This window comes from Pygocentrus nattereri, chromosome 15 (genome assembly GCF_015220715.1).
Source record: "Pygocentrus nattereri isolate fPygNat1 chromosome 15, fPygNat1.pri, whole genome shotgun sequence".
Lineage (NCBI taxonomy): Eukaryota > Metazoa > Chordata > Actinopteri > Characiformes > Serrasalmidae > Pygocentrus > Pygocentrus nattereri.
The window spans coordinates 26,293,596-26,304,577 of NC_051225.1; the positions used below are offsets into that span (position 1 = coordinate 26,293,596).

Sequence of the window (10,982 nt, forward strand, 5' to 3'; positions counted from 1 at the left end):
TGTTCCAGATGTTCAAAACTTTTTTATTGTCCCCATAGTGGTTTGTGGTATACCCAAGCATTTATGTATTTATTTACTCATTACCTGCTTGGGTAGGTAAACAACCATCTGTCTGCTGATTTGATTTCCCATGATTCATTTGTGGTAACAATTATTGTCCTTGGGCGAGGTCCAGAGGTGATTATGTTAGATGGTCTGAAATGCGATGGAAGTAGTATCATAAGCACAGGAGCGAAATACAGCAAGCTATCAAGCCACATTAAGTGTACATAAGGCATATAAAACTTTAAAAGAAGGCAGTAAAACAGCAAGATAGGTGTCGCAACAATGTTTTAATTGGGAAGAGAACGATTACATATTAGTTACGTCTTACACGGTTAAAAAAAACATCTAAAGTAAAACAGCTGCAAAACATCACATTTAAAATCATCTATACACAGGTGAATGTACATTATAAAACACATATATACACTCTTTCAATATATTATTATATAAAGAATTTGTTTCTTAACCTTAAACATTAATGCTGGAAGCAAAGCAGCTTGAAGATTGAGTGTTTTTATACTGTACCTGTTGCTTTCTTGACGAAAGTCATCAACCCAGAACCAGACGTATGGATAGGTAGTATTTCCGATCAGTTGTTGGATCCTATTTCGGTAACCTACTTATTGTAAAAGGTGGTGACTAAGTGCCAAATTCAAACCAGGAAGACCGACACAGACCCCACTTACACCTGGTCATTTCATGTGACGTGTTCTGGATTGTAACCTGATGAGTCCTTGCGTATTTACTTTGTTGTCAAATGTGTCTCCAGTTAGATTGAAATCTGACGGCTAAATATGCAATTTCAGCTCATATGCAATAGTCAATCACATGTGTTGTACCTTGTTTTATCTTGTTCTGGTAAAAAGATGGTTGTTACCTTGAATATGATGATATTAATTTACTTCCAACAGCTTTACATAGGCAGAATGACTAGTTTCCTGTATTTGTTGTCGTGGTCATGAATCATATATATTAAAACGCAATATATACTATAATGAGACAGTGAATAACAATAAGTGCATTTGCACTGTTTCTGACCAATACTGTGACTGCAATTTAAAATTTAATTACTGTTTATAAATTAAGGCCCAATCCTGCTTTTGGCAAAGAAGACCACTTTTTCTGGCTTGGAGGTTTGAACACTGAACATGGTGTACCAGACTGCCAGTTAGTTGTGGTCGTGTTGCCAAGAATGTGTTATAATATCACAATCACATCTAACTGGCAGCCAAGTGCACAGTGTTCAAGCGCATCGTGAATCTGCAGGTCTTAGTGGTCAAAAACAAGCCTGGACCCTTAATTTACAGAAATTAATCACAATTAAATTGAAATCTCAGGGACAATCTCAGTCAGAAAAATCGCAATTTGAGACATTTCCCAATCGCTCAGCCGTGCACAATCAACAGTATCCGTGTTAAGTTTAAACGTCTCCTTGTTAAGAGGCGTAAACAAAAAAATACAGCTTTTTACGATTTGAAAACTGCACTCTTTTGCGATTTTAATATATAAAATGATACATAAACTGATCTGACACATTACCTTAACTAGCTTGAAATGTTGACGGCTTAAAATGCATCTCAGACCACCGCCTGAAGTGGTTTGAGTGATCAGATTTTAGATTTAATTGATCAGATCTCTGTTAAATGCAGGTGCATGCACATCTGCATTTTTAAGTGGATAATCTATAACTGGATATAATCCTGATACTGAAGACATGAAATGAGCAGGTGTAAACGGAGTCAGAGTATCTGTATAAACAAGTCCATCGAAGAGCCATTTCCATGTTTCATTTATATTCCTCCTATGGTCTCACATTAGTGAGCATCACTTAAAAAACACTGAAATAGTGCTGTTACAAAAACTGTCCAGCCTACTGAGATTTACTTGATAATGAGAATCAAGAAGCTATCCTAATTAGCTGCCCTCTGCATTCATAGACTGTAATGTCCCCTTCAGAAAAATGTGTAGCATTAAAACATAATTCCACACAACACCATGCAAAAAGTGTTGAATTACTGTCTTGTGTTTTTTTTTTGTTTGTTTGTTTTTTGACATGCCCTCCTGCAGTTTCTATGGATTGGATTCAGTTCTTCAAGGGTTACAAATGTTTAATGAGAGTGCTTCTCCTAAATGAAATCAACTGTTAGAATTCATAAGAGCAGTTTCAACAGAGCAGTCTGGCAATTCAAGCTCTCGCTCATGGTCACTTCAGCAGGAGAAACACCAAGACGAGAGTGACAAGGAAGGATGATGATACTGAAGTGGCTCTGTTATACACGTGTGGAGTCCTTGGTGAACTTTGCTTCAGCGTGCTGGGAGGAAGTGCCTTCAGATCCTCCAAGGCCCCGTAAGCAGCCATGGAGAACTCCAGGTCTCCAGTGGTGAGGATGTCAAAGACGCATGACTGGAAGTAAACGTCCTCCACCTGCAGCGTCTCTCTGCACTTGGTAGTGGCGCGCTCCAGCATGTCAGCATGGGGGGCTGAGCCCGGCTGCAGCTCCCCTCCGCCCCCTTCCTCGTCCTCCTGCTCATACCAGGAGCCGAGGAGTCGCGGTGGACGGAGGCTCTGCTGTCGGGTCAGCACATGGGCCTTTATGACCTCGCTGCGGGGACAGCCATGCAGGCACAGTTGCAGACCGCCATTCTCCTCCGCTAGCTCCTCTGGGATGCGGATGGCGAAGGTCAGGTAGCGGCCCACCTGACGCACGATGATGGAGGCACCCAGGTAGCGGGCCTGAATCATGACCTGCCGCCCGCCTGAGCCCCCACCGCCATCCTCCACTATCCAAAGGCTGCCCCCTTTCCCGCCACTGCGAGTGCCATCTTGAAAGGCTGACGGTAGGTCCTCCGTGGTGGCTTGGTACACCTTCTGTTCAGTGCAGTCGTGGTAGGATTTGAATATGACTGTTATCTGTGGGTGAGAAGATTTGGTGAGTAAAAGTGAAAGCAATTAGAGACACTTTTCCATCCATTTTGTTTTATTCAAAACCCTTCATAATCCATATATGGAAACTAGCTTATTTTCAATTAGTTGCTTTAGTGGTGCCAGAAAATTACACATTTATGTATATGCCCCAACTCAGCCTACAGCAGCATAGCCCCACCCATTCCCCCTAAAATTAGGAGTGTTTCAGTCAGGACTGTTTTTTTAAATAAGAATTAATGTTTATTATTCAGTAACTACTATGAATTATTCAGTAACAGCTATTAACAAACATAACAGAGTTATGCAGTTTTCAAAATGAGGAAACAAAGGCCTACTCACAGGTTCTTAGGGTTTTAGGGGTTAAGCACCATCTCTCTCATTAAGCCATTAGAGCTTAAGGACTTTCTGGGGTGAAATACCACATCTCACCACAGTGTGGCAGTAGGAGAACAGAGAAAGTCCAAGAATGAAAGGATAATGACGATATCTAAACCCCAAATTGCTAATTCCAAGCAGCGCTGTTCTCTTTGGCACAGCTGATTTTCATTTTTTCAATCATATTAGGATTAGCAGAATTGGATGTTATAAAAAGGAACATACTTGACTGCTGAGTAACAATGTGCACTGATTAAACATGATCTAATTGCTGTCATCTGCAAATATAAATATTTGCTACAGGCACTACTGTCTGTTTTGTTTTAAACTAGTGGGCTAACCATTATTCAGGCAGTTATGACCTCCACCAATCCATACAAATGCAGTCACCAGCAAAACATCGACCTGTTGCATATATAATTTTGACTTACCCCTCTACAGCCTGAGTTTTAAAAATATCCATGTCCTACATTTTTCTTGGATTTCAGGTTTGCTCTGAGGTCCACTTAACCCCTTAAATGGCTAGGGCCCACTGATAGGCCCAAAGTTTTATTACACACTTCTTCAACCTAAGAAAAGCTCAACCAGCTTGCAGTGAAGTCCCTGTGGTTACTATAAGCCTTAGTATCCGATAAGCCTGAGATTTTAAGGAATTAAAACACCTGTATTTTGTGTACCAAATACAGTCATTGTTTATTTTTACATGATCATATTCTACATGTCTTTATCTGTTACGAATTAAACAGGATGTTTGTGCATTTAAGACTGATCTAAGATACTGAAATGAACTCTGTTGAAACTGGCTGTGCTGTATCATACCTCTTTGAAAAAGCACTGTAACAAAAATAAGCATGGCTTCCCTTCAGCTACTGTTATGCAGTGTATCAGTGCCTTCACTGGTGTCATCACATGCATTAATACATGAATCTTGTAGCAACTTTACAACATGATAAAGAGCACTAATTGCTACTGTAAAGCCTGGAGAACTGCCTATTGGGTGGATAGGCAGTCCACTAGACATTTGCATCAAGAATGGTGCCCAGGTGCTCAATTTACACCCGAAAGATCCTATTCATGAGTTTCTCTCTCCTGCTGCTATGAAGCAATAAGAACACCTCATTGGCATCTGTAAATAGCGGTTGCATTTCTGAGTACTTTGTGAGAAGTTGAATGAAACCATCTGGCTGGAGTGTCCGCGTAGGCTAAATGTGCTGCAGGCATGAGCATCAGGCAGGAAGATACAAATCTTCCACAAGTCAGCTACACTGATGTAATACAATCATAAAGGTTGATTTTTGCTTTTGAAATGAGGCATTTTAATGAAAAATGTAAACATAGTAAAATATTTATATTTTCAAGCTGTACACTTCACTATCCAGACCATATTTTTGAATACATTGTTTCTGAGACGTGAAGAGAACTTACTCGTTCACATATATCCGCCTATTCAGCAGACAGCAGGGAGTGTTTCAGTACTGTACTCTGCCTCTTTCAAAAAGCACTGAAGAGGAGGTGTTTTATGGTCCATAGTTATGTCTATAGTTAGGTCTACAAGCATATATAGCTACATGTCAGTAACTGGTATAGACTCAGAACAGACAAATTTGTTTATGATGACTTACCTTATTAGTTGCTGTTGCACTTGATCCTTCCACAACCGGCACGTTTGTGACCTGCACCGACAGGTAGCGGTTATGTATGAGCGGCCAAGCACCCTCGACTCTACACGTCTGGAACTCATCTCTGAATGTCCGTAAGTGGGGGTCCCCGAATAATCCACAGTGGCCGTACTTCTTCTGCTGCGCCGCAGGACCAGAGGCCAGTGCCCGGCTCTCATAGTCGCACAAGTCCACCACGGCCGGCCTGGAAGTGCTGGGGGCTTTGGCTGAAGAAGTAGGGCCGTCGCTGGAGCAGTTGTGCTGGACAAAGAGCTCCTTGATGCGGAAGACAGCCGAATGGTAGACCAGGTCTCCCCTGCAGCCACGGGAAGTGCGCCTGGTGCACAGTGAGTAGGCCCTCAGGGCGATGCAGTAGTCCACGTTTGGGAGGAACTCTTCCTGAAGACTGCCGGAGGGGGAGGAAGAGGCCACGTACTCAGCATTACATCGCTGGATCCGACATGTCTGACAGTATACTATAGGGAACAGAGAGAGAATGCGTTTCGTTCAGGCTTGGCCAATTTCAGAAGTCATAAACTGGGAGGTTCTAATGACATCAGATAGGATCAGAAATTTTTCATTCATCTTGTGTAGGCTGTACAAGGAATTTGTGCATTAAAGTGCTTACAGATCTCTATCTAAGTAGGGCCTATTTAAATGGACCAATATCAGCCATATTAAGCCAGATCCAATTCTGATCCTTTATGACGGCTATATTTACCCCACTACCTCAAAGTGTGCCAAAGTGAAAATGAAAACAGCCCAACAGCCATTTACAATTTGTATTACCTGCAATGCAGTTTAACTCCAACTGTCTTTCATTAACACGGTTTAACTAGGCGAATATAAAATTTCAGTATGCAGCTATAAGACACTTAGCAGTTACAGGATGCTCAAAGCCAAGAAAAAAGAATACTGTGTACATCAGAACAACTTCAAATATAAAAGTAGCATGTTAACAACCCTATAATGCACTTATTTCACATACGCTGCCCAGAAAAAAGAGGCAGTCTAATGACCTTAAAACATGCACTGTGTCGCTGAATAATGTATGTAAATGCAAACAGCCAGGACCAGCCACATCCCTTGTCATAAACCCTGGTATGGACTTGAATCTATTTCTCAGCATATTTGATTGAGATTTTGACATTATTTATTGTGCACAACAGCAAAAACTGCAAACCTCATGTGCATTGCGGACGTAAACAGCTATAGATGAAAGTAGCACACACTTAAATATTAAGTGCTTAAAAAACACTGGCACCTGACAAATTTAGATGTTTAGATTTGACTGATATATTAAAATAATATCTGACATGTTTATTGTATTCTAGAGTAACAGGATGTTTAGGAGACGCTGGACTGCTATGCTAAAATGTCTAAAATCTGCATTTTTGTTATTTTACTGCATTTGTAACTCTGTAGACATAAAAGTTATATTTCTCTATAATGCTAATTCATGTAGGTATTGTCCTGATTTCTATTTTTTTTTTCTTCAATGTTTGTCTATCAGCATGAAAAACTGAATATCGGCATCGGCCCACAATTCTTAACAGTGCATCACTACTTTTTGACTGTAATAGCCATGCGCTTAAAAACAGATGTTAGATTAAGATAACAGCTGGAACTGGGACATACTCTGTGAATGTACCAATACTGTGACAATATCATGCTCTGTCTGATCCTGAGACAAGGCCAACATCAAATCCCAGTATTCACAGTATTTTAAGCATGAACTGAACAAAATATCATGATGTTAAGATTATCTCTTTAAGACACCACCACTGAGCTGGATGTACATAATCTTTCCACAACAACTGGAGAAACCCGACCCACTTCTAATTCTAAAAAACAAAAGTGTTTCAAGCATAAACAAACTAACCACAAGAAATACAGACTTCTCAAGCAACACGTGGAAGCATCACCACTAAACCCATGAGAACATGAAACAAAACAATTTCAAGGGGAAAAAATATGACTCACTGACAGCAAACATGACCTCTGGAGAGGCTTTCACTGGTCAGCAATAAAACAAACACTTCACGATGTACTTCACTAATTGTCCTTTAAAGGCAAAAGAAAATCCAGAGCAATGAAACACAATTCGAATCTGTTATTGGGAGGCTGTAAACAACTGAGAGCATGACAGCTGACTAAAACTGTGGTTTTAAAAGAATACATTCTAAATTCAGAACCATTTGTCAACTGTGTTTGCACAATGTGTAATTAAACTAGCCTTCCCAACACTGCCAGCAACATATAGTGCAAATAACATGAATAAACCCAATATATGTAGAGATGAAAAACATGTTCACAACCTGACATCAGACAGGGCTGAATATGATATCATTAGCTGTTTTTTTTCTAAACAACCTTCATAATATGCTTAAAGGACCAATACCACAGAAAGTCTTTGTCAAACAGATTGACGTAAACATTTTCAAAAAAGTTTCAAAACTGTTTATAAAGTCCATATGTGGAAACTAAGAGGCAAAACACTAATCAGAATTCAGAAGTTTTTGTGATGTAACAAAAGCTAGTGCATTTACATATGCATCCACACATTCAGCCTACAGGCATTTAGCCCCGCCCACTCATACTGAAGTTATAACAAGTGTTTCAGCCCTGCTTTTTTGAATGATGCATGACATAGGAAAGCAAATCAGAACAGTGGTCACAGATGTATATCGATCTTACAGAAACCAGCTTAATTCGAAGGGATAAACAGAGGTTTGCAGGAAATGGTCATGTAAAAAGGAATTCTGACCCTTTTCGTCATATGACCAAGTTTGTCATTTTTATATTACTGGGGTACATGAAACCACACAAATGTACTATTTGAACCTCTGGGGGAGAAAATAAATACGCAGTAAAAACATAGGATATGGGCCCTTTAAGTACCCAGTTTAGCTATAGTAGGGCGACAGGAGTTTAATGGAGAACGCAATGATCTTTCTTTCCATTCGAAAAATTCTTTCAAGCCCAGCGTGGATCAAATCTCACTTCTATCCTTCCAATGAAATTTGAACTTAATCACTAACCAGATTCTTAAATTAGCTTCTATATACAATTCATAACGCCCGGAGATGCATAACTGATTAATCAAATGACAGACTCTAAACTACACTACTCATGTTTCAGACTGCGTGAGCATTAAGTTACAAAGATACTTACTGTAGTAATAATAATAATAATAATATAAATGGTAATAATGTTTTTATAACTCAGATATAAATGTGTCAGCAGTTTGCCCTGAAAAGCAGGTCAGCTTTTGTCCCAACCACTTCAATGAGTAATGTTTTGTCGCTGAAAATGCTCTGACGGAGCCAAAAAACGCCATCGATAGGAAAACATATTTCCAACGACATCGTGTTCTCTTCTAGTATTTACTGCATTCTCTCGCAACTTTTTTGTGTGCCTTTGCAGTAGTTTTGAATTCCTTTGACATTTTTTTGCATTTCCTCGCAAACATTTTTGCGCTCAAAATGCATTCATTCCATTTGCAAGGGAAAGCGAATCATTGCGAGTGAGTGCAAAATTGCGACGGAACGCAAAATTATTGCGAGGTAATTGTAAGGCAACGTATTTGTTATTCATTTATATTTTTAACCTCCGTAAGCTCTTGGGTTTCAGAAAATAATATTAAAACCCGTTCACATTAAACTCATGATGCAAAGATGCAGACTAGAGTGATGCGTGCTGGCTAGCTAACCTAGCATAGCTAGTCAGCAGCCAGAATGAAGCAGGCAAACTTTAAAACAAATAAGTTGGCAACACGGTCAGATAAGTTAACGTTACTTTTACATGCGCGGCGATAATACTCATCCCAGAGTAAACGACCAACTTCGACATTCTGGATGAAGAAAGGCTAAACGTATTACAGTAAAGTTAGTAAACTTTAATTAACAGAAAATCTCAGCGCACAAGTTGGGCTTCACGTAAGCTTAGCACGCCTGCGTTGTTTGCTAACTAAGCTAGCTACTTTAGCCACATAGCTGCACAGCTTTCTGGGGAGTTTGTTTGGCGTAAATGCGGCTTTTGAACTTTTCCGTAGAATAAACTGAACACTAACAGTTATACGAGTAATGTGTGTCGAGCTCTGCCTTATTCGCGCAGTGCTGGCTTCCTGAGGAGCTGTTTAATAACTTCGAGTGCGCGGCTGTTTTCCAGTTAACGTTAGCACTGCTTTTCGCTCCGCGATGTTTTTAACAAAGCTGTGTTCGAATGTGCCCGTTCCACCTTAAGCAGCGCAACAGTTGCGTTCAGACGCCTGTAGTTAATTGCTGTACCATTTAAGGTGGAACGGGAAAATTCGAACAAGAAGTGGGCAAATACGAAGCCAACTTCAGCCTCGCTATGTTTTCACCAGTACTGCTTCCATGCGAGTGCGCAACTGAACAACACGACTCTCACCTGGTCGGAACAGCAGACAGAGGGAAAGCATCACAAGGGAAATCCAGTTCCAGAGCTGCAGCTTAGCCAGGTTGAAAGGTCCGCTTCTCCCCATGCCAATCCATTCAGTTAGATTGGGGCTCTCCGACGGCGGCTGCTGCTGCTGCTGCTCTTCGACGCTGAAGCTGCAAGAAGCCACACAAAGTTTTTCATCTCCCCTCATAAAGCAGCGGCCCTCAGACAGCTCTAAAGCGCTGCACGGGAGGAGCCTCGAGTTTGCCAGCCCCCTCTCCGACGATGACTAGCAGTGATTAGTAGCCGCCGAACTGCATCCACTAATCGACAATAAAGACTCGCTGACTAGAGGTACTATTGACATTTATCCCGTTACATGTACTCGTGTAACACCATAAGAAAAGTAAGAGTTTCGTTCCAAAACACATTATAGACCACTTCACGAGTTTTACTTTTTATTATATGGTTTGTTTAGAGTGGGTTTTCCACAGACAAGAAATATAAATGTCACATTATGATGAATATCACCTTTTTTAGAGGAATAAAATATAATTCCCATTATTGTTCAGCTGTTATTCTGTTCAGTAACTCGTTATCTAAACTTCTTACAAATGTAAATGGAATGAAACATTTATATATGTCTGTGTATACGCGCGTGTGTGTGTATATGTGTGTGTGTGTGTGTGTGTTAAATATGATTTCAAATATGATCACAATATTTAGTTTTACAGGAGCAAATTGTGAGAAGGTTGTAGTGCTAAGAAAGTTACAGGGTTCATATCCTGGAAAAACAAAATTATCCTCACTTCTTAAAATGAAAGGTTTGATCTAGTGTATAAAGATTGTTTACGGTTTAAAAGCATACTGTTTACTCCCCATTCCATATGGCCCATATATCAAAACTAAATATATTTTGAATATATTGTTTTTGTGATGTTATCATCATAAATTAACACGTTTACACATACACATTACATTTACAAGGTAATCTAGGCCATGGCTGTTTAGCCACGCCCATTTATGCTAGTTATAAGGTGAAGTTATAAGGTGTGTTTCAGTGCTGGACTTTTTGATTGAGGCACAATACCGAGCAGCCAATCAAAAGTGAAGTAATTTACATATCGTTGCTGACCAAAATAATAATAATAATAAAGAAAGCAATTGATTTCTATACACCATTTGAGCATGACAGCTGCTCTTTACATTATGTCAAAATGTCATGATGAATGGACTCGGCCTAATAGAAATGCTCCAAAAGTGCTTTGAATAAAATCTCTTAATATTAACTTAAAAGGTAAAGAGCGTTGTTGCCTACTCTTACCATTACTGTTATTTTGGAGATTTTTTTTTTTTGGGGCCACAAGAATATATCAGTCCAAAAGACACAAACAACAAAACCAGTCTTCTAATAAAATAAGAGTTTGGAAAAACAACGAAAGAATTGTTAGCTCAACATTGGCTGCACTTTTTAAAAATTCACGTTCAACACAGAGAAACAGCTGGAAAAACTAAAATATTTAAATGCAAAAATTTGGGTTTAAATATATCAGCTTTCACTTTTCTTATATCAC

At 39.7% G+C, this 10,982-nt stretch overlaps 1 protein-coding gene across 1 annotated transcript; it reads right to left on the bottom strand.

Moving 5' to 3' along the window:
* Positions 1–312: 312 nt before the first annotated feature.
* Positions 313–9,719, bottom strand: rgmd (RGM domain family, member D). Its single transcript, XM_017712054.2, has 3 exons — positions 9,418–9,719; positions 4,969–5,480; positions 313–2,956 (listed from the first exon to the last, which is right to left on the bottom strand). Exons 1-3 carry the CDS (start codon positions 9,617–9,619, stop codon positions 2,249–2,251), a joined length of 1,422 nt encoding a protein of 473 aa, XP_017567543.2. The 5' UTR covers positions 9,620–9,719; the 3' UTR covers positions 313–2,248.
* Between the last annotated feature and the right edge of the window lie 1,263 nt (positions 9,720–10,982).